General features: G+C 38.0%; 1 protein-coding gene across 18 annotated transcripts in view; it reads left to right on the top strand.

The window, feature by feature from the left end:
- Window positions 1-21,440, top strand: part of LOC117426750 (ataxin-2-like) — a 29,378-nt gene extending 7,938 nt beyond the window's left edge. For 2 of the 18 annotated variants that reach the window (XR_004663925.2, XR_004663922.2), the window contains 21 exons: window positions 1,691-1,812; window positions 2,220-2,311; window positions 2,897-3,091; window positions 3,384-3,562; window positions 6,369-6,578; window positions 7,180-7,356; window positions 7,526-7,729; window positions 8,546-8,653; window positions 9,293-9,363; window positions 10,361-10,668; window positions 11,461-11,527; window positions 12,175-12,318; window positions 13,200-13,217; window positions 15,552-15,624; window positions 16,723-16,916; window positions 17,505-17,637; window positions 17,757-17,902; window positions 18,383-18,619; window positions 19,299-19,473; window positions 20,578-20,678; window positions 20,939-21,440. Coding sequence is in view for 6 of the 18 variants with exons in the window: in XM_034925327.2 (XP_034781218.2) it covers window positions 1,691-1,812; window positions 2,220-2,311; window positions 2,897-3,091; window positions 3,384-3,562; window positions 6,369-6,578; window positions 7,180-7,356; window positions 7,526-7,729; window positions 8,546-8,653; window positions 9,293-9,363; window positions 10,361-10,668; window positions 11,461-11,527; window positions 12,175-12,318; window positions 13,200-13,217; window positions 15,552-15,624; window positions 16,723-16,916; window positions 17,505-17,637; window positions 17,757-17,902; window positions 18,383-18,619; window positions 19,299-19,473; window positions 20,939-20,967 (2,882 nt within the window). In the remaining 12 variants the exon portion in view is untranslated. The remainder of the gene's footprint in view (window positions 1-1,690; window positions 1,813-2,219; window positions 2,312-2,896; window positions 3,092-3,383; window positions 3,563-6,368; window positions 6,579-7,179; window positions 7,357-7,525; window positions 7,730-8,545; window positions 8,654-9,292; window positions 9,364-10,360; window positions 10,669-11,460; window positions 11,528-12,174; window positions 12,319-13,199; window positions 13,218-15,551; window positions 15,625-16,722; window positions 16,917-17,504; window positions 17,638-17,756; window positions 17,903-18,382; window positions 18,620-19,298; window positions 19,474-20,577; window positions 20,679-20,938) is intronic. The other 16 variants (XM_034925333.2, XM_034925329.2, XR_004663930.2 and 13 more) reach the window with 15 other exon arrangements.

Here is a 21,440-nt window from a genome sequence, read left to right as displayed (position 1 = left end):
TTCAAAAGGGGTTTAAGTAAACTATGCTTTTGTTTAGATTTGCACATTCACTTAGTGGTTGACTCTAGGCCTCTTTGTATAGATGCTTGAGGAACAAAAGCTCCCATTCACTGTGCTTGGCATGTTAAATAGGTATTCATGTTAGGAGGCTGTATTATTAACCCGTGTTTTGTGTGTCAAAAATCTGACTCTGCACAATTGATTTGCTTTTTTTGTGGTTGTGCTTTGTGTACAAATCAACTTTTGCTTCACTGAATGCTCATGAGACATCAAGTCAGTTAGTGATAGTTCTTGAATGAAATGGACATTGCTGTCTTTCTTCTGTGGGATATTTATAAATGTGCTGAGACGTGATGATTTGAATATTAGTGAGCATTCGATGTGTAAATGTGGTGTGCTGTGTTGTGATAGCTGGTGTTTCTGTATGAAATTGACTGGAACACAAACTGAGCAGCACTGAGACTTAGAACAGGAGTATAGTGCATTTAAACCATAAAACCTTAGTAATGAGTTTTCAATAGAATCTAATGATGTGGGCTTTTAAGAAAGTAGCATGTACAAATCCATGATTGAACAGAGTCTACTATAGCGCTGTACTTGTGCTAGTGTAACATTTGAATAGTGCTGCTAGCAAGATTAAAACAACCCTCCACGGTTTTATTTTTTTTCTTATTTTCATAATAAGAATGTGGATCATTTTTAAAATATCTAAATATTGATACATTTTCAATGGATAATCAGAGAATCCCCCATGTTATTGCCCTATACTTGGTTCATACTATGCAGACCAAGCCAACTACACTTCTTCTTTTTTACATTTTTTTTTTTTTTTTTTACTAAAGCCTGCATGCTTGCTTTTTTTAATACAGTCGTCATGTTTCAAATGTTGCAGATGAGAGAAACACTTGTTATAATCCAGTTATCTCTTGTTATAAGGTGGTCCTTTACACCAATGAAAACAGTTATAAGGTGGTATGGTCATGCCTCCTTTTTGCCCCATAAATGCCATTTCACATGCACCTGCATTCTTGTTATACTATATGCTTATAGAGAGCTGACAAGAATTAATTATTACCTGGAGTAATGAGCACAAAACAGACAGATTACCAACATAGCAAAACACAAAGCAGACAGATTGCAGTTTAAAAGAATAAGAAACATGGATCTTGATTGATAGACATTGGAGTTTTGGCAGCATTGCAAGTGTATTTGAATGTGAAGGTACATTTCATTTCACTGTTTGTTGATGGAAACTGCAGTTGTGTTTTTGTCTCAAGAACAGTAGTTTGCAAGGCATGATTTTTAAAAGGGGCAAAATAAGAATGCAAAATATTTTTTGAAATCTGATCTAGGTTCCAAATTTTAACAATGATGGACAAAAAGTGCCACAGTTGCATTGCATACTGTACACTGCTCCACAATTAGCAACCAATTAAGGTAATTAAGCATTAAATATGTATTTGTTTTGACAGTATTTCAACACCCAATTATATTTTGATTTTATTTACTTTGATACTGGGATACTGTACTAAAATGATCACGAATGGAATGCATCAAAGGATGTGCTTGTGGTCCTGTAATGGAAGTGGTTGCATGTTTTTGTCTTTCCAGGTTAATGTCATACAGCTGGTTTGTTAGGCTAACTATATACTGTTAGCCTAACAAATGTATATATTTTATTTTTTTACAGATACATTCACAGAACCTACTGTCAATGCTAGAATAAATGGTGAGCACAAAGACAAAGATTTGGAACCATGGGACAGTGGTGAGAATGTCATTGAGGACCTAGAGGCCTTGGAGACTGATGTGGTGCGTGTTTTTACTATATGCAATATTATATAAAAAAAAGTAGGACTTCACCATGTTCATCTGTAATAATGTATTGGTTGTTACCAGATAAGTTCTAACCCTAAGTTCTTAAATATTTTATCAGGAATCAAGAACTCCTTATAAAGTTAAGGTTTAACATCTAAAATATGAATGTGGCAAGCAGAATGCTTTTACTTGTTTGCTAGGTATTTTTTTCCAGACAGATTTAAAAGTATAAAAAAATACTTCAATTGAGATAGCTTACACTAGTGCAAGTCTGTGTCTTTAGTTATTGTACATGTTCAATGCTGAATGCTTATCTGAATATATCTGTTACCTGTAAGGTTTATCGACGGTACATAATGGCATGAAATAAATGTATTGTATATTTATTTCTCCCCTGACAGTCCAATGGCTGGGATCCAAATGACATGTTTAAATTTAATGAAGAAAACTATGGAGTAAAATCAACTTATGACAGCAGTCTCTCCTCATATACGTAAGTTGTGTAACACATTAACAGTATTCAGTTTGTCATCATAATTGTATTTCTTGTTTATAATTGAAGGTTTAATCATATATTGCCACAACTGAACAACAGCGATTTAAAGCTGCAGTGTCCCACAATAGTGTTTTACAGAAAACACGTAGAGCTCATATTTTCACAAGATAACACACTTTGAAATATTTTAGAAATAGTATGCAACACTGAATTTTTCCCTTACCAAAACTGTGTTCTGTGATTCTTTAGGGGAAGTTTGGCTGGTGGTATTGTGAAAGAAAGGAACCCTTTTGTAACAAATTTTACAAAGATTGTGTTTTTGTTATATTCTTGAAACCTGTTAACAGTGTGTTGAAAATATATTTATATAACTCATGAGTTAAAGGTTTGTGAATGTGGCTCATTGTCTTCCACATTTTGTGTCTTAATTTTTTTTTTTACCTTATACTAACTACTTCCATTACTGTTTAAACACTCATTAAATAAAAAAAAAAAAAAAAAAACTACTGTAAAATGCTTATCTGGTGCTGAGGACAAAAGGGCTTGTTAGACTGCCAAGTGACTGTGTTTCTGCTGATGTAGAGTGGCTTTAGAAAGGGACACTTCTGAAGAGTTTCTGAAGCGGGAAGCCAGAGCTGCGCAGCTCGCAGATGAGATCGAGTCAAGCGCCTCGTATAAAGCCAGAGTGGCTGTGGAGAACGATGATCGCACAGAAGAGGACAAATACACAGCTGTGGCAAGAAACTCTGAAAGAGAAGGACACAGCATGAACTCCAGGTGCGCACTGCACTGCACTCTTCAGTACCTCGATTGATAAACGGTGTAAAGTGTGTTTTTAGTTATTTAAAAGTGTAGCATGTACCATGTCTGCCAAATTTGTTGAAAAAAATGTAATAAAATAATCGTGTGTGAGATAGTGAGTGTTCCAGGAATAAAGGTCCTCCAGTAACAAAAGTCACATGTCTTTTTATAGTGGGACAGCACTTTCACAGAACATCTATAGTATAGAGTACCGGTATGCAATGCAGATTTTACAAGAATTTCTCAACATTATTTTTTCCTGCTCCAGGGAAAATAAGTACATTCCACCAGGGCAGAGGAATAGGGATGGAATGTCCTGGGGCACTGGCAGACAGAATTCTCCAAGAATGGCCCAACCTGGCTCTGGACCCCCTCCTCCCCGCACTGGAGCTCACAACTCAGACTACAGTCCCAGCTCAGGAGCAGACCAAAGAGTGGTTAATGGAGGTAAGACCAGTGTTTAACTGCAGGGGTGAAATGGATTACTTTGATTTGTGGGCTCAACAAAAACGCATCTGAGCACTGCAACAATGAAATCATGGTGGGGTGGCCACCTTACCCAAGCAGCTTTTGTGTACATATCCAAAGCAGATGTGACGAGTGGTTGCGCAGAGACGTTGAAGCAGTTTAAATATAAAGCGGAACACAATCTTGCACTACATAATTTTCATGTTGTGCATGGACCATTCTGTGACTGCTCAGTTGATGGTTAAAAAAAAAGAATTTGTCAGCTAACATACAACAACAATCATAGTCATACATTCTAAAATTTATGCCTTTGACACTAGCAGGTGGAGGTTCTCTTTCATAAAAAAATGTAAAGGATTTTCCTAATGCTATATATGTTGATTTTGAAATATTTTAACATTTTAAAAAAGCTCAATAGACAGCCATGTTCTTTGTGATTTGTTCTCGAATGTTGGTTCCTCAGACTGTGTACAGTACAGAAAAGGTTTACAGTATTTTTGTAAACTATGTGTGTGTTTTATGTAGCAGTCTTTCTTTCGATAATGGACTCCATTACTCCAGGTGCAATACACAGTTGTCGACCTGCAGAGCTCCCGGATATTTAAAATCTAACTTTGTGGAAATGCAATGAAGGTCAAGACCATTGAGTTGTTGTTCAGTCCTGTCCAGTTATTGAATTTCATACTGATTTTAGCATGTTCACTATCTGTTGTCATGGGTCGTTTATATCCCAGCAAACATTTAAGCAACTGTTAGCGTCTAACTTTAAAGTTAATGTGCGTGCCTATAAGGATACAACTTTTAAAATACAGTATAATGGGAAATATTGGCTGGTATTAAATTCGGCAGAATTGCTACCTTGGTAGATTTTGACAGTTTTTGAATTGGCGTTTTTCACTTAGCACGTTCACAAAGAAATGCCACCGTTTTTTGTATTTCTACTTTTAATTTCAAAAACATTCCAATGCATGTTTACTTAATGAAATCTGTCTTCTAAAACAGTGTCTCATTTACAGTAACTCGTTATAGCATCTACAGTGTCACTGCAGCAACTTGGATAAGAACAAAGAAGGCCTTCTAAAAATGAGTTACAACATTATCGGTATATAGTCCTTAATTAAGATACCAGTAACTGGAAAGGATTAGTAACTGCAGTACACTTAAACGATAGGCCTTTGCTAACTCTCTGTTTTAAAATTTAGCTCTGGTTCACTTAACAACACAGTGGAATGATCACAATATCATTTAGTAATTGTAGGGCAGTATTGCCATGTGTGAAAACTTTAACAATAAAGTCAAAACAAAAATGCTTTACATTTAGAACTAGTTAATAGACTTGCAAGCACTGGCAAAATCAACTTGGTTTTGTACAGTGCAGAACTAATTTATTTTAACTTATTGTTTAGGGACGTTGCGATACCTGCGTGGTGGGTGTCCTAATATTAGTATCTACAATGAATTAACAATAACAATCCAAAGCAAATTTGCTTTTGTTACAGACGTTCTAACAAGTCTGGAGTAAACTATTTTGGCTGTTACAGTACTTAATTAATCTCTTGTAAAAAATTTAATAAATAAAATAACACAAAACTGCTTAACATAAAGAACAGCCGTACAGGTACCACAGTAGCAGGTGCAGTTTACACTGCCTCGGCGTTCCTGAGCGCATCATAAATTCCAGATTTTCTAATTCCATTGATGTAAATGTCCGGTCTGCTTTTAAGTTTTTCAAGCAAATTGGCTTCATCACACTGCCATTCTCATATTATCATATTCACTTTGACATCCGACACATTCTTTCCCTTGCCCAGCGCTTCTTTAACCTGTGCTGCATACCAGTCTGTCAGAGGCCAGGATCACACACTGTATGCCACACTCTGATTGGTGGAAGAATTACTGGCGAGCCAATCAAAACCTCCAATAAAGCCAAAATAAATTCCCTGCCAAAATGTTCCATTATATGGTAACAGGATTGTCAATTAAGTTAAATAAACTACACATCTGCGAATGTTTCTGATTTCAAATGAGAATCGATAAGATGCCAAAGCACTGATGTCACTTTCTTCTTAACAGATCTGTTGCCATCCATGTCTGATTCGTATCCAGAGATTATCATCATAGCGCCCTGAATAGATTGGTCCTTTTTTACTTTGCTGTCATTTTAACTTTAGTATAAAATAGCTGCACAGTTATCTCCTGTGGAGTGGATATACTGGATGTGACCGTAATGAGTTTAAAATAAACTGGGCTGGCATAGTTGTTTTTGGATTTATGCACACGTACCGTGGCTTATCTAGACGACATAGTGCTGGGAATTATACAAGATGATTAGAAAGGTGGTACTGTCCACAACGCATGGTGCGTTGATGTGGTAAACTTACTTTCTAATCATCCTGTATATCGTTGACATTTTGTGATTTAACTCTTGGGATGGAACAAAGCTATATCCCTACAATGGCCCTTTTTTTTGTGAAAAGCTCAAGCTGTGATTTTTTAGTTTTTTTCTTTAGTAGCATAGCATTATCCCTCCGAGTACTTTTATTATAAAACTATTAATAATAAAAGAAAAGGCTTTTTGGAAAAACAAAACGAGATGAAATTAAAATCATAAAATGTTTATAAAAGTTCTCAAAACCATTTTTTTTTGTTTAGTTGTCTTCACGGTTTTATTTTTTAGTTTCCTTTCTGTTTTTACCTGTGTTTCTTCCCTACCCTCCTCACCCACCTACCTTTTATTATTTTCTTTTAGTTTTTATACTTTCCTTCATTTCATTTGTCCTGTCAGGTGTTCCCTGGCCATCGCCTTGCCCATCTCCTTCCTCTCGCCCACCTTCTCGTTACCAGTCAGCCCCCACCTCTCTTCCGCCTCGTGCAGCCACTCCCACCAGGCCGCCCTCCAGGCCCCCCTCCAGGCCCTCGCGGCCCCCGTCTCGCCCCTCTGCTCATGGCGCTCCAGCTCCTTTCTCTACTATGCCTAAACGCATGTCTACAGAAGGTACACTACCATAGTTTCTTCATGTTTTGGTTTGTTTTGTTTTTGTCTTGAAATTCCCCTGTTTTAAATGTTCTCCCTTTTTTTAAATCTTTGCTAATCCCTTCCAAGGAATGGTTTTAACTCTTTCGTTGCCTTACTGATAACTATCTCTTTTCTAAACTGTTCAACTACTTCCTGCTAAACTTTTTTTTTTTTTTCATGTGTTCTCTAAAATCTTAGACAAAACCCAGCAAAATCATTATATACGTAAATGCAGTTTCCAGTGCGTCTTCTAGATTATAGTATTTAAATGTTTTTTTTTTTTTTTAGGGAGGTCTAATTTTACATAAGTATACTTGCTCATAGTGGTTCTGTTTTTTTGTACATTATTGTTAATGTACAGCCATTATAGAATCATTTTTGTATAAAATTAAAAAGACTGAAGGACACTTTTTTTTTTCCTACCACTTTTAATAGTACATCGAAAAAGCAAGCTTTGGGTATTCATTGAAAGGAAGCTGCTTCATTTCAGTCTGCATAACTTGGGGCAGATTTTGATTTTTTTTTTTTTCTTATTGTAATTTTTTTTTTTTTTTTTTTTTTTTTTTTTTTTAACCATCAGGTCCTCCGAGGATGTCTCCAAAGACCCAGCGCACCCCTCGGGGACACAGAGGTTCCACTGGAAGGGTTGGCGTGGGTGTGGAATTCATACCCCACAATGCACCTGCAGAGGTGTCTCCCCCCCCAGCGCCACGAAGCAGCCCCTCAGGTGGGACCTGGTCAGCGGTCGTTAGTGGAGGTGAGCAAACAAGAAACATTGCATAGGGTTACCTATTTTTTTTACAAACATTGTGGCCATGTAGTAAAACGGCATATATAAATTAGAAAAACAGCCTAATCAAATACCCGTAGGGGGTAAAATAAAATAAAAATATATTGGCTGAAAAGGAATCGTATGTGAATCCTAGGTTCAAGCTCCCGGTTATCTCCTAAAGTACACAGACCCAGGTCTCCAAGGCAGAACAGTATTGGAAGTGCTTCCAGTGGATCATCTCTTCCCTCTCCTCAAGCCGGTACTGTTCCTGTTGAGTCTGTAGCCATGCCGGTTTCCGCAGTGTCTCCCACGGCAGCCAGTCCTGCATCCAACAGAGCAGTCACCCCATCTGCAGAAGGTAGGTTGTTGCCACTTGTCTATATAGATATTCTGGAGCTATACTGATCTATGTTAAAATTCCTTGTTTTATAAAAGAAATGGCACATGTATGATTTTTTTGTTTTTTCAAGTGGTGAAATGTTTTTAAGTGAATTTGTTTTGTTTGATTTGAGTGAAGAAATAAATGACCATAATTTGCGACCTCTTCTGAAACGCTTTGTGGATTCCCTCAGTTTGTCAGTCCTTTTGGGCAATATCTAAAATCCTTAATTCTGGTGGCCTGTACTATAAGTTTTTTGGGGTTCCTTAATACCTTAATATGGTATGACTGTCCACAAAAAGAAATCCTCCAACAAATATGACTGTGAAGAATTGATTGGGCTTGGGGCAGTGTGGCTCCCTTTATGGACTGACACTGTGTTTTTGCCCTAAATAATGTTTATTATCGAATACCTATGTTATTGAAGTTACACTGCCTATTTCACCACCAATAGCTTGTTTAACCTGTTAAGTACCAAATAAATTTGTTTGAAAAAAGCTGTATTTATGCAATTTCATACATTACATTTGGACTTTTGCGGTTAACAAAATGAAAACGTTTTTATCATAACAATACAGTTAGAGAATGTAAATAACGGGTAGGTGAGGACAATGGCACTTGCTGGTTTAAAGCTTTAAGAACAGGGACCTAGCTAATTTATACTGACCTAATCTTGTGAAGGAATATGTTGCCACTAAGTCTTGGAGTTTTTTATTTGATTTGATAGCATTGCTTTTATGTGTGTTCACTAATTGGGTGATTTCTGTGATTTGTAATCATTTTTTATATATAAAGCTAAAGAATCCAGACTTCAGGAACCAAGGCAAAATTCCCCTGCTGCAAGCAAAGAAAATATCAAACCGAGCGAAACCTCTCCAAGCTTCCCAAGACCTGCTAATAAAGGTACATGTCTATCAGAAACTCTTTTCAGCCTTGCATGAAAGCAGTAGCAGTGTGTTGCATTACGTTATGAGAAGTGAATCCAATCTTTCCCGTCAACCCTTTTTTTAAAGGAGGCTTAATTTTAATGTCATGCTAGGGAATTATTGGGCAACACCATTTCTCTGTATCGGGTGACATCTCAAGAAATTTGTGTGCCTTGTTCCCTTCTTTAGTTTGCAACCAAATCTATAGCTCTGCTCTGTCTTAAAATTGTATTTGAAATTAGCAGCGATCCCTAGTAATTCCTGTGACGATGTTTATCAAATCTAAGCCCTCCCCCTTTAATCATGGTATGATGCTTTCATCTTTTACGCAACCCTAGCAACTGCTTAGCTCTGCTGGTTGGAGGATCCCACCTGGCTAAATTAATAAGGCCCTTTTGTATGTATATAAATGTAGAAACTGTATGCACAGTATGCTTCTCAAGAATGTAGACTTTACCAGTGTCTGTCAATATAATACCATCCAATACAAATCTTGAAAATCCATTTTCAAGGGACATTTTTAATGATTTTGTTTTAGTTTTTTCTTTCATATCGCATCACGTGATAAATACAGCATCTGTGTTTAACTGTAACCTGCCTCTTCCTTCACTTCTAGGTGCTTCTTCTGTGGCTCCAGATCATAGACAACAAATAGATAATTTAAAGAAATTCAGTGAAGACTTTAGAGTAAGTATGTGTTTTTGTTGTAGTATTCAAAGAGTTAATTACTTGAAATTATTAAAAGTAGAATGCACTCTGTGCATATCTAGTTCAGTAGTATATTGTACACTTGGCACTCAGTTAAAGCATCTGTCAAATGCCAAGGGGGTGGGGGGGTAAGGCCTTGACTGACTTTAACTGTGATGACTCATAGTTGCAGCTAATCCTTCTCTATGGAGAACTTGCTATTTTGGAATGATATGTTTGCTTTGCAGTAAAGTTAAAAGATAAATTTATAATTTTAGATTTTATGTATAATTTTGAAAGCGGTCCTTTTTCTATTAATGTATATGATCATGATTAGTTATGTATGTATTTTACTGGAACTGTGAGTAATCTGAACACAATGTACACAAACATGTAAAACAAGGTTAAAGAGGGATCTCTCTTTATCGTTGTCATTGCCTGTTTATACAGTGCTCCACCCCGTTATAATGTGGTTGTCGGGGTCCATAATTAGGAGACCGGGTTATTTGTGTTTCGTCTTATAAAGAATATTGGCATTTTTGTTCCCGAAATGATTTACAGTGCCCATCTGCCAAATTTAATGTAGCTTATGGTGGAAAATGAAGGAAGGAGACACACACACAATTTGCAGGTACTCGAATACACGGTTTATTGGAACTATTATTCCCGGGTCCTGTTAGCCTGGGCCACACCAAAAACAGCAAACAGTCTTGCACTCACAGCAGCACATTCACACAGCCACTTGGCTCTCTTTAGCAAAGCTTTTTTTTCTTAGAGCAGCCTTCTTTGGAGGCATCTTTTAGCCATCCATGCAATGTAGATTCTGCAACATTTATATCTTTTGAAACAGCTGTTCCGCACTCTAACAGGTTGTGTTATAACGGGGTAGCAGTGTATTTTGTTCTGCTCTCAATCAATTAAAATAAAGTAAAATCAATTTGAAGCCTATAGATAGTCATTCTAACTATTTTTGTTTCATATCCTGCTCTAATTTCAGTTACAGCCCAGTTCAAATCCTGATCCAATTTTCGACCAGATGATGAGCCAACCTCGAGACCCTGCAGAGAAGTCCAGGGAGTCCAACCTGGATAAGACTGCGGAGACGAGTAGTAAGGAGTCAGCCAGCGAGGACAGCTCTGCCCCCAACACCACCGGCAGCAGCAAGCCCAGCAGCCCCAGCACCTCCCCGTCAACCGAGTGCAGCTCGGAGCAAAAGAGAGGACCAGACGTCACCTCCCAGGGCGTCCAGACCTCCGGGCCAGGCAATAAGCTTGACAAAGACGACAACAAAGACACTACCCCAGAGTAAGTCACATTCAGGATTTCTGTATGTCCTGTTATAACATATGCGTCTGTGTAACTGATGGTAGTGTTAATGATTAACATATTTACTGTTATTTCGAGGAAGCTGCTGTCTTGAGAGTGGTCACTTGCAATAGCAACATTACTGCAGTTAGAGCTGGGCAAGCATGTGTATGTGCGTTTGTTTATAAGGCAATATTAATCTTAATAATACATCAAAATACAACATATGAAGGAAACATGTACAGTGTGAAAGATGTCTACTACACAAAACAAAAGCAGGCACAAGTTCCTTCCTTATGGAAAATTAGACTGACCATGTTTGTAACACAGACTAGTGTGTTTCCACACGGAGGTAATATAGCTAATACAACCTTTCACTGGGCATGTGCCGGTACGTTTCGGAGCACATGTGAGGGTATGTCCTGTTTTTTGGCTCAGACTGATGCTCAAGAACAGCAATTTTGGACATGGCAGTGTGGCATTATGCAGATGCTTGGGCGCATACAGATTATTATACAATGACCAAATACATTTGGAACAGCAAGGTGGGATAGGTCATGTTTTATCTTTCATGCAGTGCTGATGTACCCTTTAAAATGACTTCAAGGAGGGATTCTATTTGTAGTTCAGGGATAGCAAAAAGAAAATCACATTGTGTTCAATTCTGTCTGCAGTGTTCTTAACATTTACTAAGACCATAAGAAGCAACAGATTTATTTTATTTACATAACTATGACTAGCTCTTCAAAAGTTTACAATATATAGTTCTACTGTATTATATTTTTGTTTCAGGCAAGTTAGAAAATCAACACTGAATCCTAATGCCAAGGAGTTCAACCCCAGGTCATTCTCTGCTCAAGTAAGTAATCTTTTGTAATATGAATTTTTTTTTTTTTTTTTTCTTCTCCTAACTTAGTTCTTTGGAACTGTGGAACTAATTGAGAACAATTGTGCATATTAATATACATGATTTATTTGAAATCTGGGTTTTCAAAAAATGCTGACAGACATGCTTTCATGTGTTACTGCTTTCTTTATAGAAGTGTGGTAGTCTCCCTTAATCTTGCTGTAAAGGGTTTTGTTGCCTTTGCCTAAAACTGTCAAGCAACGCAGGACTTTCCAAAAGATGTCTTTTGAGCCATATGTGGCTCATTCTGTAGTTTTTGGTAGAAGCAAGTCAAAGTGCAAGAACAAGGGTTTAAACATGTAACCTATTTAATGAGCACAAAAATACAGAAGCAGTGTGTCGTTTGCTTGTAATTTAAAATAAATATATGTTTTTGGTCTATGATGATGTTTTAAGAGCTCATTAATATGGCTCTTTCAGAAACATAGGTTGAACAGTGCTAAAGCCGTTGCTTATCTTTGAAAACCTAGGTGCCTTTTTTGTATACTACAATAACAAAAAGTCTAGTCTTGAATGTAATACCCATCAGTAATATGGTTATTTTTATTTTGTTTATTATTAGTTAGTGTTTAATATATACTACTTCTTGTATGTTTCAGCCCAAACCTGCCACTGCACCCACTCCCCCACGCCCTCAAGGCCAGCCTAGCCCTTCAATTGTGGTGCAGCAGCATCCCACGATGTATAGCCCAACAGTGTGCTTCCCACAAATGTACCCCCTTCCTGTTAGCCCAGGAGTGCAGGTAAGCTTTTCTTATTTTGTCAGCATTGTATAGACTACTTGGGGGGGGGGGGGGGGGGGAATAATATAGTACCTGAGACCTGACAAGTGGTGGTGTTCCTGTAACTTTGCATGCTACAGGATTACAACCTCTTTTCTTACCTCTCATACTAAATCATAGTTAATGCATGTGCATGTGTAGTTTTGCTATATGCAGTTATTTTATCAATATAATACATACAAAAAAGGTAAAGTGTATCTATAAAGTCAGTTGTCCACTTTTTGCTGCAGCTGTGGAAAAAACATTCACATGTCTGAAGGACAGTGCATGTCCAGAGGGGTTTAGTAGTGCCTCTTTGGAAATTCTATGCTTTTATTGCTTTTAGTGTGTTCCAAACAGCAAACAAACAAACAGCGTAGAGACACGTTGGATAAGGCCCTGAAACGCCTTTCATAAATAATCCAAAGCTTCACGTAAAAACAAACAAAAACAAAATACCCGGCCTCCCTCCAGCCTCCGCATGTCTACGTCTTTTTAAAGATTGAAGAACTGAACTAATATTTTTTTCAGTTACTGTAAATCTGCCAGGTTTCACCGCATTGTGGTAAATAGGTTTTCCTCAGCAGCAATGTGATGGGAACGAGAAACTTTATTGTCCTGTAGAAATTCCCACACATATGGTCCAAGTAGAGGTCAATGCTGTATTATGCTTTAACCCTGCAATGTAACATGCAGCCAGTGAGCAACGTTAATTATTAATTGGTCTTGTGTAAGTTCAGCTGGTGATTTTTGGTTGCAGTAAGAAATAGTATGTAACCCAACATCAATCACTGTTGCAAGGAAAAAACTAAAATGTGGTTCTTTCTTTTCTTTTTTCTTCCTTTCCTCTCTGTCCATTTTAGAAAAGCATTGTCTGGAAGGTATAGTGCAATTCTAACTTTTTTTTTTTTAATGAGGGTTATTTTATTTTTTTTAGTTTCCGTAGAATATTTTCCATCAGATGTTGGTTTGCCTATTTCATATTGCAATTTTTTTTGTTTTGTTTGTTTGTTTGTTTGTTTTGTTTGTTATAGAAATTATTTGCCCAGGATAGCCCAACTAAGATGCAGCATCTCTTTCCACTGGGGTCCTGCTGCTAGCCCATTTTACAGCTGGGAGGATTGAAGCACGAGGAGGTTAAGTGACCCATCCTAGGTCACAGTTAGTTAGTGGCTGAGGTGGGATTTGAACCCAGGATCTCCTGGCTCTTAGTCCTTTTCTCTCACCACACGACCTTACTACCTCCCTCCTGTCTTTACTTGACATCACTCTTGTTGTCTCCGGAGTATCCGTAGCTAATAGCAATGTGTATATTGTGTTTTATTGTGAAATGAAAGGGATTTAACTTTTGACAAAGCCTATTGGTTTAATGCAGCCTTCAGCCTTCAGCCTTCACTGCATGAACCACTTTTAACGACAAAATTCTATCAATCCTACTGTATGTATTATAAATGTGACAATAAATTTTGCTCATTGTCTGGGTACTACAACATACATGTATAGAGAAAATATACTGGTTTTACGGTAAACCGCAGTATAAACTGCCACTGTTTTGAAACCACCACCATTTTTCTGAACCATGATCACATGGTTTAAGGTGATATGGGCACGTTTTTTTTTATTCACCATTTGTCCATCGGTGAGCCACTGTGTTCATTAGAACTAACTAATAAACACAGACATCTCAAATTCTGAAAAATGCCATGCATGAGATTATCCAAGTAGGCTATTAACTAAGTAACATCATATTTAATATAAACCGCCCTACTAAACAATGATCGCTAGCAAATGTGATTGTCGGTAAATGAAACACATATACTCAAATATGAGCAAGAACAAGGCACTGTAACTTTTCATCACTGCCTTCCTATTAATTTACCAAACCAAAGAAGCAACAGTAGCTACTATCTATCGTGTCTACCGTATCTATAGATGCCGCTTAACTTTGCAACGGTGTCATACCCACCTTAACTTTTCTTCTTTCCTTTGTGTTCGTTGCTGTTAACATGCAGTCCAAATGAAAAAACAAAAACAAAAAAACAATTTGCTGGCACCGTCTTCTCATCATTAAGTTTTGCACTCTGCTGAGAGATCAGTGGCCGGGCACTGCATGTCTTAAAACGCACTCAATTGGCTATTGCTAGGTAACACTTTGCTTCTCTTAACTAATAGGATGCCGTCCAAACTGATGAACGTAGTTTTCTTGTTAAAAAATGACTTGAGTGTATTTCTTTAAATAGCCATTTAATAACGGATTACAAAAAAATTACATTATACCGCAGTATGACGATAACCGTGGTATATTTTTTGACGGTTACCATACCGTCAAAATTTGATACCGTGACATCCCTAATGTACACACCCTGTTGTGTGGTCATTGTTACAGTACCGGAGATGTAGGAAGTGTGCCCATATAGATCCTCTTTACTGATCAATGCAAATTTGGTCACTAGAGAGAGAAAAAATATTTAATGGGGGAAGTTAGAACCAAGACAATCTGTCTTTCCTTTTTCATCACCACAAAACACAATATTACAAATGCATTAGTTTATTTTTTCTACATTTTTGTCCCATTCAGTCTTTTAAATCCTCTCTGGTTTGCTGGGATAACTATACACATGCTACATAAGCTGTGTGTTAGTCCTCCATAATAATACTCATGTGATGGCTCAACGCGTATAATATTCGCTGGGCCCCCTTCATGTCCAGGAGTCACAGTAGAGGACTCATGGAGAATGCAGCATTGTTTTGGGACTTTAACACTGGCTTGATCACCTGATGGTTCAAGAACTAAAATTGTGTATTTGCATGATTAAGAAATAGTCAAAGTTGTGATTGCTTGAGCTGTTTCTCAAAATCATGCTAAATGCATGTAGACCCTCCTCATTGTGTTATAATGAAACTGTATAGTTTGGGTGTTCTCCAAAGGTTAAACTATTGCACATGGCTCTTCCACAAGCAGGGCTGGGCAGGCAGTGGTTGTGGGGGAGCCTGCAGTTGGACCTGTGCCAATCTCCCAGCTGGTACCAGGCAATAAAAGGGCATGTGATGAGTAATGTACTTGTATGTGTATATAAATATATATTTACTTCTATGTCAACCAAGCCTTTCTTGGTCTGTTTGTCAAAATGCACATACTTTTTGTATTTTGTGATGCATATTCTCTAACAGAAATCTGTGTAAACTTGTGTGTCCTTTTTGTTCTCTGTCCTCAGCCTACTGCTATGTACCATGTCCCAGTGACTCATATGCCAGTAAACCAGACGAAGCCCTATAGAGCAGGTAAAGGTGAGATTATGCTGGATGCTTTTTGTTTGGTTTGAGGGTGCATGCTGTGCATGGGTTACTTTTATACAATACATGTTTTTTTGTTTTTTTTTAATTAAGTTTTATTTAATAGCTGCAGACCAAAGCAAATGTTTTAAGTGTTAAATGTTGGACTGTTCCTCGTGAAACTTGGCTGTGAATCGGAGGTGTAGGAAGTGTGCCCCTATAGATCCACTTTGGTGACTGAAACGTCCCGAATGTTTGTGTAATAGCCTTTTTCACTTTTCTGCTAGCATACTCAATGTTTACCCAGTGTGGTTTACATAGCTGATCAGTTAGGAATGCATGTGGAATGTGGGACACAAAGCAAGTGTTGCAACAGTGAGTTTATGTAGGGGAGATCAATCATCAAATTATTTGATTTAACATGACATGAAAACCAAATTAATACCTGTTCGGTTTTTAAATTTGTCGCATTGCTACCTTGTTTTAAGTGAAGCATGCAAAAAAAAAATAATAATAATTTAGCTACTGTGAGTTGTTCGTTGGAAACCTGTTTTTATCATACCTCAGTCTTACTTGTTACTTTGGATAGCTTGGATCTATGAGCCTGGTGTGTTTTAGCATAATCCATTAAAACAGTGGAAATCTTTCATTTACTTAAATTGAATGGTGAAACACATATTACAGCCTCAGATATTTTTTCCTTTATTGCAAAATTGAGATGAAATGCAGTGCTTGTGAGATGTTTCAGATTGACTGTGCTGGTGACTGAAGTGTAAGTCAGGTTTTGGCAAGTTCTGTTGCAAAGAGAACCCCTGTTTAAAGGTAGTTCAGATTCCATTACCTTCCATACCTTCTGGAAAACTGGAAAGCAGGAGGCTAATTTAGTTCTAGTTCTGATGGTGATTCAGAAGACCTGTGTTTGTAATTAAATCAGCATTATAAAGTTGACTGGATATATGCCCTTCTCTTACCACAGAAAAATGCTTCATTTCAAAATGAAAAAAAAAAAAAAAAAGATTTTAAATTAATATTTTGTGTCTCTGGTGTTCAAGTTTAGTGTTTGTTATTGTGCTGAATCTTCATAGCCCGTCCTTCTCTTTGCTTGTTTCCTAGTACCAAACATGCCCCAGCAGAGGCCAGACCAGCATCACCCTCAGGGCACCCCAACCATGATCCACCCCGCCACTGCAGCAGGGCCGCCTATCGTGGCTCCCAACCCAGCGTACTCTGCACAGTATGTGACCTACAGCCCTCAGCAGTTTGCCAACCAACCCCTTGTGCAGCAAGTACCACACTATCAGTCACAGGTAACATGTTTTTATTGATTATTTTGTAGTTGAGTTAGTGTCATTTACTACATTGTTACAACCAGGCGGATCACAAAGTCTGTGGGTATTTTTTTAATATGTTGTATGCTAACGTGAAGGATTGATCTTTTTGAGATTTTGGGGTCTGATGTAAAGAGCAAAGGAGGGATTTTGATTTTAGCCACAGACTACCCATGTGACATTTGTACTGGTCAAAAATATCTGGCTCCTCTTTCCTTTTGGATTTCCTCTTACCAAATCTCTTGTATATTGTCATCTAACAAGAGGGGGTACCATTTAAAACATAAGAATAAAGCAGGGTCTGAGGGTCTGTTTGCCTTATGTACACATTGTTAGCACACTTGAGTGCAGATTAGATGTGGAGAGAAAACTTCCAAACAGCAGAATTTTTTTATTGTTTACTGCGTGAGAGAGCAGCTAGAAATCGAGCAACTTTATTGGCAGATTAAACTAACACCTACGAATATTTTAAGTTATTATATTTATGGCCCATTTTGAAATCAGCGGTGTCAATGATGAGTTGATCAGAACTGCTGCTTAACAAAACTAAACGTCTTTTCCCTCCAGCCTCCACATGTCTACAGCCCTGTGATGCAGAGCAATGGCAGGATGATGGCTCCTCCAACCCATGGGCAGCCTGGCCTGGTCTCCTCCTCAACAACACAGTACGGTGCTGCAGAACAAACTCACACTATGTATGGTAAGGGTACCTTTTCATTTACATGTAAACCATACCATACTTATTGGGTTAAAGGAATAATAATAACTTGAGACTTTTTTTTATTTTTAATTTTTATATTCTGCCTTTTTGTTTTGCAGTGTCCCAGGGTCCTATCCCCCAGCAGTACACTCACCCCAATGCCACCCTACACCACCATCCCCAGCACCCACAGCCCTCTGCCACCCCGACTGGGCAGCAGCAAGGACAGCATGCAGGCAGCCACCCCGCACCCAGCCCCGTCCAGGTAAGGCTTTACTCCTTTTTAAAGCAGTGGACTCCTTTTTTTAAAAAAGTTTCTACATATTTAAGAAAGCTATTTATTACCTTCGAACAATGGCGGAATGTAGTAAACCCATCCCCATGTAGAATTAAACATGTTTTTGGGATTCAGCAGCTTGGAAATATATATAAATGCACCCCATTGGCCTAATTGCTTTGATACATTCATTGTTTAATGAAGGGTTTTACAGTACATAAAAGGTTTGTGCCTGTTGTATAGAGTTTATGATTTCTTCTAATAGGCTTGATCTCAAGCCCCTTAAACTTGTTCTTAATTTAATGTTGACCATTGTTCATGTCCTGTTTAGTGTATTTAAATGTCATTTTGAATTATTGCCTGTTCTTGGATTACCCAATGGCCATTTTTCACTGCTATTTTATTATTTGCAAGTTAAGCATGTGTTTGGACTGAACTTTCTCGTAGAGTTTTGTAACACTGAAGAAGTTTATGTATTTGTTAAAACAGCATGCCCAGCACCAGGCGGCTCAGGCTCTTCATTTGGGGAACCCACAGCAGCAGCCCATCTACTCCACGTTGACCCCCACCCCTCCCTCCATGACGCCTGGCCCCAACCCGCAGTCTCCACAGACCAGCTTTCCCTCGGCTCAGCAGGCAGTCTACATTCACCCCCAGCAAGTGCAGCACGGATACAACCCCTCGCACATGGCACATGTACCTCAGGTGAGGAAACAGTACCAGTCCTGCCAGCTTGATGGGTCTCTCATGTCAGAGAGTTCAGCACATCTCTTCCCAGAAAAAGGGTACAATAAGACCCCCCTGGAAATGAGAGTTGTGCGTTAACTGCTTTCCAGTTTAGCTGGTGAAAAGGGTGTTCATAGAATCAACATTTGTATTGCATGTATTTATACAATGCCTTTTCCCAGCTAAAAGCTAATTGAAAGAGGTCATATGTAATTTGTAACACCACCATTTTGTAATGTCCCCCGTAATGTATGGTAAGGGTCTAATTCTGGTTAACATGCTGTAAATGTATTTGAATGTTTATAACAGGATATCCTGTATTTTTACAAATTAAACAACATTTCTGTGCATGTGTTAAAGCTGGTCCTCCTTGCAGTTGTGGATCACAAAAGATTTATGGTAGATCTAAAAGATGTTTATTTTTTATTCCACATATGTTACTTCTCTTAAAGCTGTTCTGCCTCCTATGTTTTTAGTTTTTTAGTAAGTAATATTGCTATCTGCTTAAAGCTTTACAGGCCGTTAAAATTCTTATTTGCAAGAAAACTCTAAAATATTCACTCCCATTTTTTTTCCAGTGTATGCACAATTACCACCAAACGTCATGGTGTGAAACATGCTTGTAAACGCCTAGTGTCGTGTATTTTAATGTTTTTAGGCCCATGTGCAGTCTGGAATGGTACCCCCTCACCATGCCACCCCAACACACCCGCCTATGATGCTGATGGCAACTCAGCCTCCTGGTGGCCCACAGCCTCCCATTCCTCAGAATGCACTGCCTCCCATTCCAGTCTCCTCAACCACACACTTCTCTTACATGGCACACCCCACAGGTAAGGGCACTGTCTGGCACGCTTCCTCTATAGAGCTTCCCAACTCTGGCCCTTCTGGACATCTGACAAAGGTTTTTGTTTCAACCAGGACTTGAATAAATCTGCACTGCTTTCCAGTGCACATAAAACTGCACTCAAGTCTATATTGGTCTGCGATAACTATCCTGTTACCTTGTCAGACAATAATACCAGGTTGGAAGAACTAAAACTGGACTGTTAGCAGTCTGTGAGGGTAGGAATGTGAAACGCTGTAAGAGCAAGTGAACATACGTTCTACATGTTGAGGATCCAATTCAGGTGCTTCTTTATTTTTTTATGAAATTCGGAAAGGAACTAATGAAGGTTGTGTTATTTATCATATAAGAAGGACTGTCGAGATTAAATGTTTTCTTTGTTTCCATCTGATCTGTCTGCACATGTTATTTAAATGTGTTAGATGATATCATACTGTGAAAACAGCTCAACCTCCGTTAAAATGCTTAAATTAAAAGATCAAGTTGAGACTGGTTAAGAGACTGAATTGTAATACCCTTAATTGACTTATGGGAGGGTGTTAGAAGTATATTTCGGGTTGAGGTTTGGAAAACAATTTGAGTTTGTTTGCTTATTTATTTTTTTAATCAAATGTCACCATTTTTAACCGCTTGCAACTTTAATGTACTCTACGTGTGTACTGTAGTACTGCATTTCTGTAGCTTATTTAATTTACCACTTTAAAGTAGGGTATTGATTTTCTATAATTATAGCCATACAGAACATTTGTGCCAAATGTAAAGCAACATTTGAGTACCCCTTCCATTTATAAACGTATTAATAAGGTATTTAATTGGTGGGGTGGTTTATGTATTTATAAATTTTATTCTCAATAAAGCTGCCCTTTGCTTATCCTGTTATTGTTGGATTTGATTGAAGGGTTAAAGGAAATATTAAATATATCCATTTCATAAGACAAGATGTAAGAAAGGGAGTGAGTGAAGTATATAGTAAAGGTCGTATGCTGTTTTGAACAGACACAAAGGAAGATACTGCCCTGATATTTCAGACTATGTACATTTTTATATCTATCCATTATCTATTTCCTAATGCACTGTGTTTAATATGTAGCTGTGATAATTGCAGGCTACCGTCAGTTATGTCAGGTCAGTAGAAGATGAGATGGCCTATTAACCCTATCCTACCTATTGATGACTTGGCCACCCCACCAGGTACAGTAACTGCTGATATTTCTAAAAGGGAAGTGCTGTCTTGTTGCAGCAGGTTCTAAGCGGGAAAAGATTAACTTGTTTGTTATAAAGGCTGTAGATTGTTCACAGATATTAAAGGGTTAAGTGTTTATCTTAGATGCTGCGTAGTCTTAAATTCAGAGTAAGAATGGGGGATTTAAAAGTGGGTAAGATAGTGGCACTTTTGAAATAGTTTATTAAAGATTGTACATTCAAATGATTTCCTTTCTCTCGTTACCCAGTGCAAGCCCACCATCAGCAGCAGTTGTAGGAGAACCTCAAGGCTGGAGAAATCGACTCCCTCCCCTCCCCACCCAACCTGCTTCTACCGATCTGAAGAAAGACGGCTGCATTTTCTCATCATGCTAAACTTTTGCTTTCTTGTAAACTAATTAGGAATGCTAACCGGTCGACTTGCAGTGGACAGATTCTGGACTGACTAAAGAGTTTTAATAACTTAACAAACCCCACTCCCTCCCAGTTAGTGTATTGTATTCAATCAATTCTTGCAAATGCCTCCCACCTAACCCAGTTCAGCTTGCTAATAAGTGGAACTTTATTTCCCCTGACCCTTGCAAGTTATAAAACTCTTCAGCTAGTGAAAGATTTAACAAGATTGTCAAGACTTGGAGACCCTTCTCATTCTAACCAAACTTGAAATAAATTAAAAAAAAAAAAAAAATCTTGTAACAAAATCTGGTTGGCAAAAACAGTTCGATTTATTTATGAATCATGATTGCTGAG

The sequence above is a fragment of the Acipenser ruthenus genome, chromosome 11 (genome assembly GCF_902713425.1).
Source record: "Acipenser ruthenus chromosome 11, fAciRut3.2 maternal haplotype, whole genome shotgun sequence".
In the NCBI taxonomy this organism is placed as follows: Eukaryota; Metazoa; Chordata; class Actinopteri; order Acipenseriformes; family Acipenseridae; genus Acipenser; species Acipenser ruthenus.
This window is presented reverse-complemented; position numbering and strand designations above follow the sequence as displayed.